Below are 17,766 nucleotides of genomic sequence, written 5' to 3' on the forward strand. Positions count from 1 at the left end.
TGACTAAGCCAGGACACATCCCGTTTAAAAGGCTCCCATCCCACAAAACATCAGCCCTTTAATGACATGAATCTCATTAGCTCTCCCCATGAAAAGAGGTATAGAAAGGAGCATCACTCAGCCCCTCTGAGTTCCTGTATCTGCACAGACATATATTTAGCCGTGTGTACCGTACAGTCACAGGAGGGGACAGTCTGGGCACACGCACACCACCTCATTCAGCCAGAGGGACCCAGAGCGGGGGCCCCCTGGGACCAGTGGGTTTTGGGATATCCGTCTGTCTGGGATGGGGTTGGGAAGGGCTCTGGGCCCAGCGGAGCCAGAGCTAGTCCCCAGAAGCTGGTGGCTGGGCACAGAGGAGCCTCAGAGCCCCTCCAAGCTGGGATTTGGGATTCTCTGAAGGACTTTCTCCAGTGGCGGGGGGTGGTTGTGTAGAGCCCATCTGTGCAAGGAGCAGAGCTCAGGCACTGCCCTCTCCAGGTCCTCAGCCCCACCAGCCAGGTTTGGCACAAGGCAGCAGATGTTGGCTGCACACTTGAAGCTTGACCCCAAAGGACCAGCACAAGGTCCCAGGAAAGGTACTGAGTCCAACAGCCCCAAGAGGTTTCCTTACTGAGGTGAGGGTCTGTCTGCACACACCTACAGATACCCAACACCAGAGCTGGCAGAGAACATCTACAGCCCAGGTGCAAGCACAGCATCCCTGGGGAGCAAGCAGAGCTCCCAAGAGCTCAGGCTTTTCCAGCCTTCCTCCCAGCAGAGGAGGAGGCTCTGTCTCCATCCATAACAGCATCTTCTGTTGGCAAATGTGTCCATCCACAGTCCCATGGTGGGCATGGTCATTTCTTCTTTGGTGTGGGCTTTCCTTCCTAAGCTTGGTCATCCCTTCTTTGACATCACCATCCCTTCCTTGGCACAGTCATCCCTCCCTCAGGATGGTCACTCTTTCCTTTTGGTTCAACAGCTGTCTGGTACCAGAGGGTGAAGCCCCAGGAGATACCACAGGGTTTCCCATGGCTGAGACCTCACTCACAGAACCTGAAGGACACAGCAGAGAGGTCCATGGAGAAGAATTTGCTCTCTCTTTCCCAGATTCTCTCTCCATTTTCTGTCTCATTTCTAGACCTACCAGGTTACGGTGCTATTCCTCAGCCCCACTACACCCCTACCATGCTGGCGTTAGGTGAGCACATTACCATGACCTCCTCCTCCATACCTGTCCCCACCAAGCCAGGTGTGAAAGCTATGCAAAACTACTGCAGAGCCCATAGCATGGGGCATGGCTGTGCTCACTGCATTCACATGGATGCTCCTCCACATTTAGGGGAGACAGCAAGAGAAATAAACCCAAGAAGGGCTGCAGATAGGCAGTGCCGTGCAGAAAGCAGCGCTGCTGCAGACATTGCACTGACTGCGCAGCACAAGCTCTCCAACCCATAAATAAACCTGGGGGGATTTCACTTCCCTGCTGTTTTCTTTAAATTGCTTTAAAGATTTGGTTTCGGCAGCCGAGGAGACCTAGCATTAAGCAATACCACCAGCTCAAGCAGCAGATGCTCACAGTCAAAAGATTAACACGCCCATGCTGGCTACATGCACGCTTTCTGGTGTGGGACCCTCTCCTCCAAAACAGGGCCACATTTCCAAGCATTTCCACAACCTGGAAAGCAAGACACAAATGGAAGGGGAGACTCACACCTCCCCAGATGCATGGCTCCCAGAGCCAGGGCTTTCAGCAGCTGTGCCGGGAGCTGGAGCCCGTGTGCCGGGCAGGGCTCCACGCGCGCATGCACCGCTGAGCCAGGCTCCCCCCTGGCCCCCAGCAGCTAACATTAATTCATTAACAGTCCCATTAACACCCAGCTGTGGTTTCCCCCCAAACTCAGGCAGGGACCCGCTCCCCTGTGACAGCTGCTGACAGGCCAAGTTTCCACCTTCAGCCCTTCTGGAGTTCTGTATAAAAATAAGCGGGGCTTTTTTTCAAAAGGAAAACTGTATTTCCCCTATCCACACGCCCGCGCACATGTGCAGGACTCACAGCAGGAATTTGCTCCAATTTCCCCCACCCACAAACACATCACCTTTGGCCAGAGACCAAATGTGGGCATTTTCAGCCCAAAATATCAGGTTTTTCAGCACCCAGAAGACAAGAAGCTGACACGACCCTGAACTGGGCTAAATAGGGCAACCACTCCCTGGCCAAGGTGTGCTGGGAGACCCAGTGGTGCTCCTGCTGGGGCCTCATCCAGCACCCCCAGCAAGGCAGCTGTCAGAACCTCCCAAGGATTTGCCCTCCTGCCATGGCCAAGCATCCTGATTGGGATCTGGTACCCAATTTCTGTTTTCTCCTTTTCATCGTCTTTCACAGATAGCCATGAGCACCAGATGCTCCAGCATCCCAAGGAGATGCCCAGCCCAGTATCTACTTGGGACGTGTTACCCAACATCTGTTTTCTCATTTTCCACATCACCATCTTTTTCTCAACAGCCGTGAGCACCAGTTGATGTTCAGGAGGCTACCCCTGATTCTCCAGAAGCCCTGGACTACCCTGTGCCCCAGAGGGGCTGATATCCTTGCCCTACTGCATCTGGCTGCACACCAAGCTCTGCAGCCTGTGTCAGCAGCACAGGAGCTGGCTCTCTGGGGCTCTCACTGGGAAACTGGCAACCAGGAAGCAGAGACCTCCATGAATTGCAGCCTCTGAAGGATCAGAGCACTTCTTGGGGATGGCTGGGCATGCTACCTTGGGTACATCACGAACAGGGTGGCTTCAGGTCCCTGGAGAGGACAAAGCAAGGGCCACCTATCTCCCAAGGTGCCTGGCTGCTAGCAGAGTGCCCTGCATCCCTTTGATCTGGAGGTGTTTGCCTTGCCAAGAGCCCTCTAACTACTCCTTCCTTTAAATAGCAAAGCTCACAAATGCCCCATACGGTTCCATGTCTATATGTTGTCTATATATTTGTGTACACACACGCACACAACATACAGAGATTTATTCGTGTTTTCAGAGCGGTTCATGATACATTCCAGGACGAAATTCCAGCCAGCACTGGAGCCAAGAACATCAGTGGCCCTGGCGTTCACTGCCCCCTCTGCCTGCGCACACACTAAATACGGAAAGGGAGAGGTATAAATAGAGAGAGAAATACATGAATGGCTCTGTTTCCTTACGCAGATACATAGGACTTGAAGGTCTGAGCAGAGTGGGAGCAGGCAGCCTCAGGAATCTGATGGCTGTGCCTCCTGGGGTGCAGAGCAACCCCTCCCCAGGCTGCTGCTGCCTGCCCAGATGTGCCCAGCTGTTTGGTACCACCTCTGCATGGGCTGTCATGACTGGCAGAGGCTACGGGGGCATTAGTCCAAGGGACAGGGAAGAAGAAGCTCTCAGAAACACTGAAAAAAGCTGCCTGTGGATGTCACAGGAGAAGGGGCACAGCTGGGGGTATGGGGGGAGCTGTGGAGGGCTCAGAATACGCAGGGACACAGTGAATAAACCTGGCAGCCTGTTTCAGCAGGAGTGCAGGGAGCAGGGGACAGCAGCACCAGCCGTGCAGGCAGCACTGCTCCCCTGCCCTACCTGTGGCCAGCAGAGCCGGCAGGGATGGCAATGCCCCAGTCCAGCCCCCATCAGCGGGGGGCAGAGAAGCCACCACATCCCTTGCTGACACAGAGCAGTGCCTTTAGAGCCCCATCAAAGTCCACCTTGTTCTCCTCCCCAAAAGGTCCTTTGCTTTTAGGAGCCACTGCCATATCCTGAGCTGAAGGACCAGGACAGGCAGCTGCAGGGCACAGCAGCGTGGGACAGACTGTGTCCTGCACCTTTCCCCCACCAGCCATCCCTGCATCCCCCCTTTGCCCTCTAACCTAAACACAGCCCCAGCGAGCTCAGCCCAGCGGAGCTGGGACCCCAGATGCCTGCACTCTCCCCACTGCCCACCGCGTGCTCCTCAGGGCTGGGCAGCTGCCTGCGGCCACGGGGCCAATAATGTCCAAATGTGGAGCAGGGCCGGGAGTGGTGGCAGGGGGATTGCTGCTCTGCTTTCCGGAGGGGGAAGGGGCTCTCCCCCTTCAATGCTCCTGTTTGAGCTGAGGCCTGGCACTGGCTCAAACCACTGCTTGCTGACACGAGATCAATCATCCCCTGAGCTGAGCTGCTCCTCGGCAGCACCGCACAGCCGGTGCCCATGCACGGGCTGGGGCCTCTCCCGAAGGAGCAGGGTCTGGCCCCTTCTGCCAGACAGCCCATGACGCCTCTCTGCCTGCTTGCAGCAGCACCTGGCACAGCATGGCATGGTGTGGTGTGGCATGGCACAACACGGTACAGCATGGCATGGCACAGCTTTACATGGCATGGCACAGCACGATATGATATGGTATGGCACAGCATGACACAGCATGGAGAAGATGAGGAAGACCCTGACTGCAAAGGATGGTTCTCTGATTGTGCCAGACCACGTGCCACTGCAGAGCTAATGGCCATGTGGTGCCTCAGGGAGGATGGCTGTGACGACGCTTGTCCATCCCTCCATCCCCAAACAAGCCAACAGGTGATGCTGGGCTGAAGTGAGGCTGGGATCAAGCAGGCAGATGCCCGTACCTGGCTCAGGTGCCATCTGCTCTCTGCAGTGGCAGTGCCAGAACTGTGGCCAGGCACAGCACAGTCACCAGGGGGTGGGCTGTGAACAACCCCACAGCCCCAGCAAGAGCATCCCTGGAGGACTCCTGAGACAGCAGCCACTGCTGCCACAGTGCACTCCCATCCCCAGTGGATGCAAGGGCTGGAGCAATCACGGCCAGCCCAGCTGCAGGGGGCTCACGCCTTGCCCACAGTCTGGGCACTATTTTGGGCAGGCTGCTGCCCTGAGGTGCCCATGCCAAGTTTGGTTTTAGCAGCGTGCAGCTCCACTGACTCATTGCTTGTGCAAGTGGCCTGTGGCTACCAGCAGCAGCCCAGAAAGTGTGCTTTGGCCAGGCCCCCCTCACCTGATCATGCCTCACCAATAAATAAATAACACCACAGCGCTGCCTGCCACGTGCCTCCAGGGCAAACGCTACGGGGGGGGGCAGTGCCCATGCAGTGATTGACCCCCCCGCCCAGTGATGAGTGCCTGTTCTCCTTCCCAAAAGCCCCACTGTGGGCACGAAGCACTGGCCCCTGGCCCCTCAGCCGTCAGACACGGCACTCTGCCCCTTGTGCCCGTTGGTGCCAGCACACACGCTCCTGCTCTTGTGCGCACGCTCGTGCTCTCACATACATGCTTACACTGAGCACGAGTGACCCTCTGCTCCTCCTGAGTGCAGCAGCACGCAGGTCCTTGTGTACACGTGTGCATGGTGGCGTGTGCCTCACTCCCACCAGCACAGCCACAGCCCACTGCATTTCTAGCATGGGACCTAGACCCCAGGGCAGCAATGAGATGGGGCGACCAAGGCTTGCTCAGGAATGAAGCAAGGACTCCACAAGCGGACCCAATCCAGTACAGGATGCAGGCACCCATGCATCTCACTGGACGAGCACAACACAGATGTGGGTGCACACAAGAGCTTGCTCCACTCATCCGAGCATCCCCAAAAGTCAGCCCCGTGCTGCCGAGCCAGCCTGTGTGGGGCCTTGCAACTTTTGCACTGCTCAGCCCTGCTAGCAACAGCGCCACAGCCACTGGCTCCTTCCCCAGCCCCACACTGAGAGACCCCAGCCTGGCTGAGCACCTGCAGCATCTTTTCCCCCAGGCCATGCACGCTGCGTGTGAGCAGCCCATGTCGCGCCCACATGCCAGCCCCGCTCTGGCCCAGTTGCAGCTGCAAAGCCGCAGCTACCTTGTGCTAATTAAAAACATCCCTCATTGGAAGGAGCCAAAGGGCCGCTTCCTCCCTGCCGCACCAGGCTGGCGCGGGTTTGAGGGATGCCATCCCCACCCTGCAAAACATGCAGCCCACTGCTGCCTTCGCCCTTGGCCGGGCTGCAGCAGAGCCGCTCCCTGGGGCTTATTTTTAGTGCCTGTTAAAAAGGAGAGGCAGAGCGCTGGAGGCAGGCAGCGTGCGGGCAGGTGCCCAGCTGGACCCTGCAATGGCAATGGCCAGTGGCTCTGGCGGGTGCCCTGGCCGCCCTCCACCTGCCCCGCTGGCCCACATCCCCTCGTGGGAGGGGGACAGGCGCCTGGCCCCTGTCCCAGCCTCGGTGGGGAACAATAAGAGGGACGGTGACCCCCGGGCGCCCTGACGTCAGCCGGCACTGCTGCCGGCACCGCCGCCAGCCCTGGCCCTGGGGCTCCCACTCGCCCTCGGCCGGGGCCGTGCTGGAAGCCGCCTGTTTGTTTATCTTCCTCTCCGGCGTTGCTTGTTTTGATGGCACATCCTCCTCCTCCTCGCCGGGCCCTGGGGTCGAGCCATGAACCCGCCGCGTCCTGTTTGCTGAGGTCCCGCGCTCGGCTTGCAGAGGTGCGCAGCAGCCACCCCCGTGCACACCGGCCGCAACAGATAAAAATACGCAAGGCAGAGCATCCTGAGGCGCAGGGGCTATATTTGCACTGATAGTATCAGCGTGTTTGCCTCTGGTGTACCTGCTCCTGCTCTCCCCGGGCCAGGGGACACGGCGCTGCATGGACCCGCTGTCCCCCTCCCAGAGCCAGACCGTGGGCTCTGGCACAAGCTGTGTCACAAAACACTGACCACAGCCAGGCTGGGGCAAGCCCTTAAAACCCACGGGTAGGCACCCCATGCTGCCTCGTGGGGTCACCTCTGCAACCCAAAGGGACATCTGAGGACAAAATACCCCCGACCTGCTGGGTCCTAGGCTGCTGGAAAGGCTGTCGGGGCAGCCCCAAGGCACTGAGCCCTCTCCAGCCGCCTGCTCCTTCCGCTCACGGTGTGAGCCCCTGGGCTTGCCAATAAAAGCTGCTGGCTTTGCCTCGGCTCACGCACAGCCACCGCTCTCCCTCCAGCTCTGCCCAAGCCCAGGCAGCTGCTCAGCAGTGAACCCTTGCCAAAACCTGTGTGTGTGAAAGCGTCGTTTCCTAAATGTATAAATATTCCCAGGGCTTTGCTGGAAAACTCCCCATGATTAGTTAAAACGCTCTGGACAGCCAAATGCACACAAGCCCAGGGAAAGGGCATATTTAAGCCAAGAGGCTGTGCAGCTCTGCCCTAGGGGACTGGCAGGTCCTTTCCTCTCCACGAGGAATGCAGCAAAGGTTTGGGAAGTGAACAAAGCTGCGGAGCACTTTCCCACATCCCACCAGCCCTGTGTCACACCATCACAATCCCAGGAGGTGCTTACTACTACCAAACATCCACAACCTGAAGCCCCATTTCCCAGAAGGAGAGGCTGGAAGGACCATCAGACCTCTCCTCCTGACCTCCTGCCCACTGACATTCAACCACGCACACCCCAAGACTGAGCCCAGCAACTTGGTTTTCTTCCAGGTGGGCTCCCAGCCCACTTTTTGGAGACAACAAGAGATGGAGGATCAACCGCTGCCCTTGGGAGTGTGCCCCGATCGTTAATCGTCCACAGGAGCAAACCCAAGTGCCTCTGCCCTAGCTCGAAATTGCCTGGCTCTGGCTCCCAGTGCCTGGCTTGTGCTCCGCTGCTCTCCGCAAGATTAAAGAGAGCCCTTCACTAACCAGCATTTTCTCCTTGTAAAGACCCTCACGCACTGTAATCAAGGCGCCTCTCAATTTTCTTCCTGATAAGCTAGTCGGAGCTCTTCCCTTCCAAGTCTCTCAATGCCAGGCTCTCTCCTCAGCCCTCAATTCATTCCTGCGACTCCGTGCTGATTGTCCGGCGTCTTTTTGAAAACTCAGACACAGGAGTCAGTTGCAGCATTCCCAGTTCCCCACAGCATGTCCCGAGGGACCCCAGCCCTTCATGCTGCTCTTTTCTGGAGCTGGCAAAAGGAGTACTAAATTTACCAGGGGCTCTGAAATACCTGCCCAGAGACAACGAGATCATCCAGCCCACCCCTTTGCTACAGGAAGAGAGGGGAGACTGGGGTGAATACCCAGTTTTGGTGGTGGAGAGCTGCAAAGCCGTCTTTGGTGCTCCTCTCGAACACAAGACCTAGGAGGCATCAGGAGGAATGACAGGGCACCACACGCAAACCAAAGGCAGCAGCTGCTCACATGTCACATCTCATTGCTGCAGGATGGTGCATCGGCCAAAAGCATCATCAGTGGGTTTATAAAGCAATAGGATGAATGCAGAGAGGACAGATCCCCCCAGGAAGACTGAACGCACAGCTGCATCCCTCCACCAGCCTCTCCTCCACGGCTGGTGCTCAGACCTGGCTGCCAGGGGGTGCAGAGGGGGAGCATCTCCAAAACCCTCCCATTCCCCATCTGGTGCCCCAGCCACAGGACACTGCTCCTGGATTGTCCTCAGGACACACAGCACCAGCTGCCCTCCCATCTTTTAAGTCTCTGCCAGGTGAGCTCCCCACCAGCTGCTTTTGCAAGGCTTTGCAGGGCTGCGACACTCCCCTCCTGCCCACCCTGCACCACCAAGCACCTTCCCCCATGCCCCACACTCTACCAGCTCTTGGAGGACTCTCAGTTTCAAGCCTGATGTTCATCTTTAGCAGATGTTGTTCAGATGACCCTTGGACAAAGACACACTTCATCATACCCCAATCCTGGCACATTTGCCTGCATCCTTCCAGCTATAGCACCGAAACATTTGCCAACTGCTTCTGCCATGTCTGCTCCAGTATCAATCATCTTACCACCTCCATCTACTAAGAAGCTTATCCCGTTGCTGGGAGCTCGGGGTTTTCTCCTACTACACTAAATAAAAGCCTTTCCTTCTGTCCTTCACCATGATTTTTCCCTGATGTCTTTAGCTTCTGTTACCCATTTTCTACACGTCATAATTTCTAATTTATATTGATTGCTATCTACTCCCACTCTCCCATTTGTTATAAACTGCTCTTTTATTTCTAATTGCTGCCTTCACTTCACTGCTGAACCAGAACAGGCTCTTGGCCAGCACTGCCCTCTTTCTTGATTGTGGAATTGTGGCTTTTTGTGGCTTCTGAAATTCTTCTGAAAGAGCTCACCATTTTCATTCACATTTTTCTATCTAAATGTTTCCTCTGAGCTGATTTCACTCATAATTTTCCCCCTGCTTTGGGAAATTAGCCCTTTCAAAGCATGAAGGATATAAATTACTGTTCAGGAATGTCCTTTCTTTGCCCAGGGTGAATGTAATCTGGTCATGATCATCGGTCCCTAGGCAACCTCCAAGTTGCAGTCCAGCAGTGAATTCATCTCTATCCATCATAACCGAGGGGAAACGAAAGTTGCCTGTGCTGGATGCAATGCCTCTCATGTAAAAGAGGGATCACTTCTAATTTTTAGAAACTCTGCAGATCGTTTATTGCTGGCTGTGCAAGAGCATCAGCATGTGTCTCATAAAGCGACGTCCTCTCAAAGCCTGTGTGACACCACAGACACCCCGGCTGACTCCCTGGTCCCCAGCAGACACCACTGCTCCCCACTCTTGTGCCTTCACAGTGAGCACAGGAACACTCTGAAGCATTCTGAGTCTTTTTGCACTGATGGGCATCAATCATTTCTCATCTTGCCACATTGATTTGAATCATTTTAGTGCTTCTGTGATTATTTCCAGTAACAAAAAAGGATCAGAGGAAAGACCCTCTCCTCCAGCCTGTTTCTTCAAAGCACATGCCTGATTTTAGTGCTGAGTTTGCCAAGGGGAAAGCGGTGGGCAGAGCACAGATAACAGGCTGAAAGGTACTTGTCCCCACAGTGTGCCATTGCAAGGCCACCCCCAAAAGCAGCAGAGCAACCAAAAGGAGCAGATAGCCTCTCCTCATTCACCCGCTCTCTGCCATCAGCATCAGTGTTTCAGGTCCACAGCAAGTGTGGGAGGCAGGTGAGGATGCCGCAGTGATGGCATATTCCCATGGAGCAGCCAGCCTGGCTCACACCCCTGGCAACTCCCAGTAGCAAGAGGGTGACAAAACATGGTGCCATGTCCCCATCCAGCCACGCCAGGCATGCCCCCAGCTCTGCTCACCCTGCAGATGAGGTGCAAGGACACGAGGACACAGGAAAGCCCATGGGCATTGCCCCTCTCCAGGCAAGTTCAGCCAACCCCATCAGTGTCCCCACACAGCCTGGAAAACCTCACACTGGGGCTCCTGGCGCCAGCTCCCCACCACCCTTTGCCAAAGGAGGGAGGACTTGCACCGCTCCTTACCTCAGCCATGAATTTCTGCTGAAATGTCTTCTCCTGGAAGGGCTCTGTCCGCAGGCGGTCTGCAAGGGAGAGCAGTGATCAGCCCTGGCAGGTCTGGCCAGACCTCCCGCCCCAGCTTCCCCTTTCCCTGCCCAGGGAACAAGGGGGCTGCAGGGGAACAGCTCCAGCACACTCATATCAGCCAGTGGGAGAGCCCAGCAGGTGTCTTGAGCTAGGGACACATCACCTGGTCAGCAGAAGGTGCAAGGACCACAGAGAGGTGGGAGAATAAGGCTGAGCCTGCTGGCGCACACAGCAGCTAGGTAGCAGAGCCCAGAGCCCATCCACACTTGTCCCAGAGCCTCCTGCACAGAAGAGCAGGGGACAGTGGCAGGACATGCTCAGCGCCATTCCTAGATCTTACAGCTTAAAAAAGCTACCAGGGTCTGAACACTGCGGGACAGGGGACTGCTTGTCTCCAGCTGCTTTTCTAGAGGGGTGAGCCAGCTTGTGTCCTCCTCTTGCAGGACAGGGCCAAACCCCTGTTATGGCCCATTCTGCTCTGCACTTCATTCAAAATACTAATTTTCCCCCATCGTTGCTAAGAAGTCGTCTGGAGAAGCACCTGCCCAGCTTTGCTTAACAGCACTGGTGCTAAGCTTCCTCCCAGCTTCCTGTCCCACCCAGGCAAGGGACAAGAGAGGCTGCCTGCCCACCAGCATCAGTCCACGGACCCAAACTGGGTTGTCCTGGCGGCTCCAAGCCCTGCAGAGTCAACACGCAGCAGGGGAGAGGGGAGCACGCCCGGCTGACACAGGTCTAGTGCAGCTGCAGGGCAGACCCAGGCTCCTGTGGTGGGGTACCTGCTGTGGGACGGGGTCTAGGCAACATCACCTTCCTGGCCATAATAGATAAGTTAGGGCTGACCCTCATCAGAGCTCACATCCCAGGAGGGCAATGTTCCTGCAGAAGGGCAAGTATTACTCTGGCAGCAGGACAGAGCATGGCACTAGCAAGGGACAATCAAAAAACCAGTGCCCAGACAACCTCCATGGGTGGAGGACATACCCCCCCCTCCAAAGTGGCTCCCCCAGGCAGGTCCTGACCAACGTCCTACCTGAGGGGGCTTCTGCCCACCCATCCCCCAGGACGGCAAGGTGGGCTGGGTGCTGGAGAGGGGCTCACACACATCGCTGCACTTCCCACGGCAGGGAAAGCCAGTAGCCCCTGGTTGCTCTCCAAGTGCTTGGTGAGCTACCTTACTCGGGAAGGGAGCCCGACACCGCTCCAGGGCCAGCCCTCACTGGCATCCCTGCTGGCTCCTGAGGAGCAGCCAGGGGCCCTCGGCAAAGCAGAGAGCCCATTGGCGACTCCCCAGCTCCTCCAGCTACCGGTCAAGGGCCGTTCCTCCCTCAGCTCTCCCCAGGGGATGCTCCCCAGCCTTCTGGCTACTGCCTTGCTGCCGGCATGGCTGAACATGAAACACAAGCCTGGCTGGGTAGTAGCCAGAGGGAGCAGAGCACACCAGCCCTGCACTAAGGAGGAAGCTCGCTCCCTGCTTGCTCCTTTCTTGGCCCCAGGCACCCCTTCTCACCTCTGCTGAGAGCAGCCCCACTCTCCCTGTAGTCTTCGATCTCAGCATCCTTTTGGAGCAGCAGAGAAGTCAGTTCTTGCACCTGGTACTGCAGCACCAGGCTCATCCGAATTAGGGGCTGCACAAGGTGATGGGACACCTAGGATGGAGGAGAAACGCTCCAGGAAAGGTCCAGGGAGGTGCACAGCTGTCCATAGAGCGGTCAAAGCAGGGCAGCCAGCAAGGCCCTAGCAAAAGCTGCATCCCAGGTCACATAGGGCTCCCCAAGACACCCCATGTCCCACCCAAATCCAGTGGGAAGCAGTCAAAAATGTAAGCTGGGAGAAGGGAAGCTAGGTGCCGTGGGACACATCCCTCCATCCCAGCTCCATCCTCTCACAGCTAGGGACAGGACACAGGGGTAGTCAGTGCTCCACCAGCCATTTGGGTGCAGCAGGAGGCAGAGAGTTCCCCACGTGCCACCCCGGCCCTCCCCACAGCTCTGTGCACCCCACGGTGTATTCCTGCACAGGCAACAGGAACAGGGAACCAAGATGTCAAACTGTGGCTTGAGGGACAGGAGAGACTTTCCCAGGGAGGTGAGATCAAAAGCAGAAGGGATGCCAATGCGCAGGACTCATGCAGGCTGCAAGTCCCCATCGCAGCCCACTGGTGCCTGCCCTTAGGTTATGGCTGTACAAGCCCCATGCAGAGCCCTGGGCACGTCCCTTGCCCTGGAGCCTGGCTGGGCCACCCTGGCCCACCAGGCACATGAAGCAGCCTCCTTCCCATCACCTCCCACAGCCCCTGGGAGGGTGTTTGGGATCCTCCTGCCCCAGCATGCCCCTTGTATTTGTGGCCAGGCTGAGCCCCAAGGTGAGAGGGCAGCAAACCCAGCATCGCTCGTGAAGCCTTCTCGCTCCTGCGATGAGCCCACAGTGGGCTCCACGCTCTGCTCACCCCCAAGCACGAGCCACAGAGGTGACGGCCATCACCCACCCAAGCCCTCAGAGGGCACCGGCCCCTGCGGAGCAGGGACAGGGCAAGCAGCGATTTGCCAGGCAGGCTCTGTGCCTGCCTGGAGCCCCTGGCCGGCTGCTGAGTCGAGCTTAGCAGGGCAGAGCCGGTTGCCATTCCCGCATCCACACCAGCCACTCGCAGCGCAGCTGCTTCCCACTTGCCCTGCAGACACCCAGCACGTTTCCAAGGAGGAGAGGAGCGGGTACCAGCCAAGAGCTCCGGCCGTGCATCTCAGCTCAGCCGCCATGCTTCTTGCCCAGGGAAGGACAGCAAGCCCCTAAGACGAGCCGAGCCGGGACCCCGAGTTTATGTGCTCCCCAGTTCCACCTTGAGAGCGAGGACAGACACCCCCACGGCAGCGGGGGGGGGCGCAGCACTCCTCCCGGTGATGCCCAGGCTCGCGGCGGGGGGAGAGGGGACGTGCCTCGTGGCAGGACCCGGCGGGAGGGGGGTGGCGGGGCTGCAGGGCGCTGCCTGCCGCGGCAGCGGAGCCGCGGGGCTCGCCCGGGGCCGGGGCTGCCGCCGGAGGCTCCCGCCAAGGCGGTTACGGCGGGTGCCGGGCGCCCTCTGGTGCGCGCAGGGCCGCAGGGCCCGGCGGGCGGCGGCGGGGGCGAGGGGCGGCCCGGGGAGCCCTGGGCCCGCAGCGCCCCTCCCGCCTGCCGCGGCTCCGGCCGAGGTGCTGCCCCGGGTGCTCAGCCTGCGACACCGGGCTCCGGGGGCTGCTTCCCGAGGCTCAAAATGTTAGGCAACCCCAGGGTAAGAGCGGCCTCTTAAAAGCCGGGGAGACCCTGCTTTGATACCCTCTGTTGCAACAGATGGGCTGCGGGTGCTTTTGGGGTACCTGCCGCTCTGTGTCCCGCTTCATGGTGCGCGCCTGTGGAGAACAGCATCACTCTGCTATGCGGGGCACTGGTGGGGCATCATCCCAAAGTGGGCATCTCCCTGCTGCCCTGGCAGCAGCACGCGCTGGGCCATCCCTGCCTCACTGGGAGGCACTGAACAAGTTGCCAAATCCTCAATGGGAAGAAACAGGGACACTGAACCTCGGGAGGGACAGCAGGCAGAGCCAGGCATCCTACAGCCACCAGTACAGCCCAACACCACCCAAAAGCCTCCCAGCATTAGGAGACAATACTTAATTTTGGCTGACCCCCATCCCAGATTCTCTGCAGCTTTGCTCACCATCTCCACAGGAGCAGGACAGCAGTGGAAGTCCCAGTAGAAGGGCAGTCCTGAGAGCTCGCTCTTCATGTGCAGGCTGAGGCCACTGGCAGTGCGGTGGCAGGAGAAGGAGGTGGCAGTGTCTGGCTGTCCTGCCAGCAAGGGGCACATCAGGTTGCACAGGCGGTGCAGGAAGGCAGGCACAGGGACCATCAGCCGCTTGTTCAGCTCCTGGCGAAAGACAAGGTTAGGGGTACAGCAACACCCCAGGGAGCTTGGCACTGGGAAAAAACGCAGCAGAAACTCCAGCATAGAGGGAGCCAAACTACTTTTGCGTGTCCCAGTGCTGCAAAAGCCGTCCCCGGGCCTTGGCTCCCAGCCTCACAACAGGGCATTCCCCACTGGATCTCCCAGGCCAGCTGAGCTGGGAAGGCTCCCCTGCCCTACCAGCCCAAGAGGGTCTCAGTGGTGGGCAGGGTGCAAAGGTCTCCACTAGCACATCTGTCCCACATGCCACCATGAGTGTCATAGCCTGGCTGAGAGCTGTCACAGCTCAGCTAAAATGCAGAGCTGGGTGATGGCTGCACCACATGTCCACCCGTCCTGCTACCAGCCACCCAGCACAGCCACTCTGTGACAGAGGGGCACGGCACACAGGGGTGGCACGTGGGCGCCTGGGCACATAGGCTAGGGTGAGGGGATGAGGCATGTCCCCATGTGTTTTGGAGGACATGTTGGCAGGACAACCCATGGGAGCCTGTGCCTGGCTAAGAACATGAACAGGAGTCTCTCCATCACTGGGAAGGCAGCCTTGTTTCAAGCTCCTCAGTACAGTGGTCCTGGAGAAAACAGCTGCCCATCCAGCCTGCAAGTGAAACGAGTGTGCCAGCCTCAGCACGCAGCCCCTGGCTGCCCTGGGCATGCTAAATAGCCTGGCCTGCTCTCCCAGGAGGAGGGTGCTTAGCCATCTGGGGTGACAGTGCTTGGGCAAAGCTACCCAGGGACTTCCCAGGCCAGGTGTTTGCACTCAAACCTTGTCAGATCAAACAGCCATTGTGTCACCAAGCAGTTTATGCTGGGATGTCAGCTGCTGTGAGGAGAAAAGGAGGTCCCTGGACTTTCCAGACACTCACCTTGGACCTTTGTCCCACAGCCTCAGCGTCTGCACTCTCGGACCAGACGCTGCTGAGGTCGGAGATCAGTAGGATGTAGCCAGTATCCCTGAAGGCCGCTTTGGCAAGAAAAGTGGACTCACCAAAGCAGACAGAAGCCCAGGGCTGTGTCAGGAGGCTTCTCTCCAGCTCCTCTGAGCCTTCCATCTGCAAGAAAGCAATCAGGTCTCTGCCTCACCGCCCACCCAGGAAGACCCTGGTCCCTAGTGTGGTCTCACAGAGAGACTTGGTCCCTGTCAGCCCTTTCATGATGCCAGCCCCACCTCGTAGCACTGAGGTGAGGATGCTCGGCCAGCCCTGGTCACACACATCCCTGCACATGCACGCAGCTCTGCTGGGGTGGGCATTTGGGGGAGCTCTGTGCAGGGCAGCTCCTACCCCAGCTCACAATCAGCACCCCGAATGCACCAGCAGATGCACGGCAACGTAACTGCTGCCTTCCCGGCGTCAGACGGTGCTGGCTGCCATAACAGCAAGACCTCCACGTTCAAACTAACATTTAAGCTGCCCCACTTTTTCGCGGCCGTCCCCGCCAGCCGCTGCGCCTGCCGCTTCCTGCCCTTCCCGGCGCCAGGCTCCCCGCCTCCTGCAAACACCCGGAGACCCACCGTCCCCGGGGTGCCCGAAGGACCGGGGCTCTGCGGAGCCGCGTAGTTACCCGAGGGCAAAAGGAGCAGGTTGGCCGGAGGCTGCGGGGCGAGGGGCTTTGCGGAGCGACCGGTGCGGGGCCGCAGGCGAGCGCCGCACTACTACTCCCGGCATGCTGTGCTCTTCCGCGGCTGCGGGGCCGGGCACGCCGGGATGTGCAGCGCCGCACGGCGCCCGCCATCGGCGGGGGCACAGCCGCAGGCGTCGCCACTTCAGCGCCCGGGGAGCTCCTGCTCCTGCTCCCTTGCCTGCTGGTGAGGATCCCCTGGCGTACCCCTCTCGAGCATCCCCGGGTGTCACAGGAGGTGCCACATCCAAGACACTGTGCAAAGCGATAGGGACTGCAATGCCTGAAGGCTTTGCGTTGTGTTTGCTCCCGTTATGAAACGTCCTGGTGCAAGTGCCTCGGGCTGCAGACACAGCACAGCCTAGAGAGGCAGCAGCAGCAGCCCGGGGCCCCCTGCTTATTCCTGCGCACTGCCCCAGCAGCCGCAGGGTGCCCGTGCTGGCACGGCCCAGGGCATGCTGTGGGACCTGGCTGCTGCACCCCAGCGAGCCCCACGGAGCGGGGGCTGCGGGTGCCTGTGTGTCTCGTGCCCGGGAACAGGGCTCAAGGCACCACAGAACACGGCTGTGGGCACCGTGCCCCTCCAGCCTCCTCCACAGTGAGGACAGCCGCGTCCTTGCCCTGGGTACTGACCATCCACCCCCCACTTGCTGATTGTGATCCCCCACCTGCACCCCATGCACTGAGGACATCCACCCTGCACCCACAAACTACCCTCCACCCCTGCACTGCCTCTGTGCCCCCTATTTGGACACTATTCACACCCCGACTGACCCCTTCTCCTAGTGTGCAGGCTGCAGCCACTTTTGGGTCAGAGCTGGGAGAGAGAGAGAGTGTGTGTGTCTGTGTCCATGTGTGCGTCACCCCAGCAAGTGTGCATCCCAAGGGGGTGGCAGGGGCAGCAGCAGCAGGCAGGGGCTTTGAGCTGCAGGACCGAGTGGGTTGCATGGCCAGGTTAGGGTGCAGGAGGGTTTGGGGTGCAGGACACAGCTGGGCTTTGAGCACAGCTGGAGCACAGGGCCAGGTTAGGGTGCAGGGCCCAGGTGGGGTGCTGGCTGGGCTGTGCATTACATGCTGTGCCCAGTGGGTGCAGCTGTGGGGATCACAGGCAGCTGGGGAAAGGGGGCTCACCCCTGGGGACCTGCACGCACAGTGGCATCATGTCTACCCCATGCTGCAGCCACCTCTGAGTGTTCCTGGGCGTTGTGGGGCTCCTTGCAGCCAGGTGGAATGGGCAACCACAACGCGGAGCTGTGGTCCAGCCTGAGCGTGTCACTCCATTGGACCAGCTCCATTGTCTTCCCAGCCTAAATCCATCCTTCCTCCAAGCTTGCACCCAGGGCTAGCTTGCATCACCCAAGGGCTGCAAAGCCCCAGACTTTCCTACCCCCTTCCTGGGGTTTTGCAGGCCAGTTCAGACTGGTGGAGGCAGCGCAGGGCCCTGGCCATGGACTCTGATCTGCTGTCAACACTGGAGCAGTGAGCAGGGCTGGTGCAGGCTCTGCTGCAGCTGGTGTAACCAGCCCACAGTGGGAAACAACCCAGGCACTGAGCTTAATTACAGGGGTCAAAGGCGATGTTTTCTTCCCACTGCTGGTTGGTTTAGCAACAACAGCAATACCTAAGGGACATCTAAGTGGTAAGCACTGCTAGGACTCATCCACTACAGGTGAAAAGGGGTTCACTGCTTTGAAGAACTGAGCTGAGCTGCACCCCCAGCTTGGGGCATCCTGATGCGCCACAGCCAGGGCATTAGTATACACCTGGTGCCATGGACATCAAGGGGCCATGGGCACAGCTGGGACATGGCAGGGAGGAGGTGGACAGGCAGCCCTCCATGAGCACAGTGCCAGGGGGTGAGCAGAGCCTGGGGCAACAGCCCACTGGGGCTGGCCAAAGCACCGGTCCCTTCCCCAGCCACGTCCA

General features: G+C 58.8%; 1 protein-coding gene across 4 annotated transcripts in view; it reads right to left on the reverse strand.

The window, feature by feature from the left end:
• The window catches only part of NHEJ1 (non-homologous end joining factor 1), a 44,572-nt gene extending 28,693 nt beyond the window's left edge, over positions 1–15,879 (reverse strand). The window contains exons 1-5 of one of the 4 annotated variants that reach the window (XM_040604418.1): positions 15,784–15,879; positions 15,087–15,272; positions 13,975–14,184; positions 11,794–11,932; positions 10,221–10,279 (exon numbers count right to left, since the gene is read on the reverse strand). In XM_040604418.1, the coding sequence (XP_040460352.1) occupies positions 10,221–10,279; positions 11,794–11,932; positions 13,975–14,184; positions 15,087–15,272 (594 nt within the window). In that variant the 5' untranslated portion in view covers positions 15,784–15,879. Of the gene's footprint in view, positions 1–10,220; positions 10,280–11,793; positions 11,933–13,974; positions 14,185–15,086; positions 15,273–15,388; positions 15,687–15,733 lie in introns of those variants that run through there. The other 3 variants (XM_040604419.1, XM_040604417.1, XM_040604420.1) reach the window with 3 other exon arrangements.
• Between the last annotated feature and the right edge of the window lie 1,887 nt (positions 15,880–17,766).

Source organism: Falco naumanni, chromosome 8 (assembly GCF_017639655.2).
Source record: "Falco naumanni isolate bFalNau1 chromosome 8, bFalNau1.pat, whole genome shotgun sequence".
In the NCBI taxonomy this organism is placed as follows: domain Eukaryota; kingdom Metazoa; phylum Chordata; class Aves; order Falconiformes; family Falconidae; genus Falco; species Falco naumanni.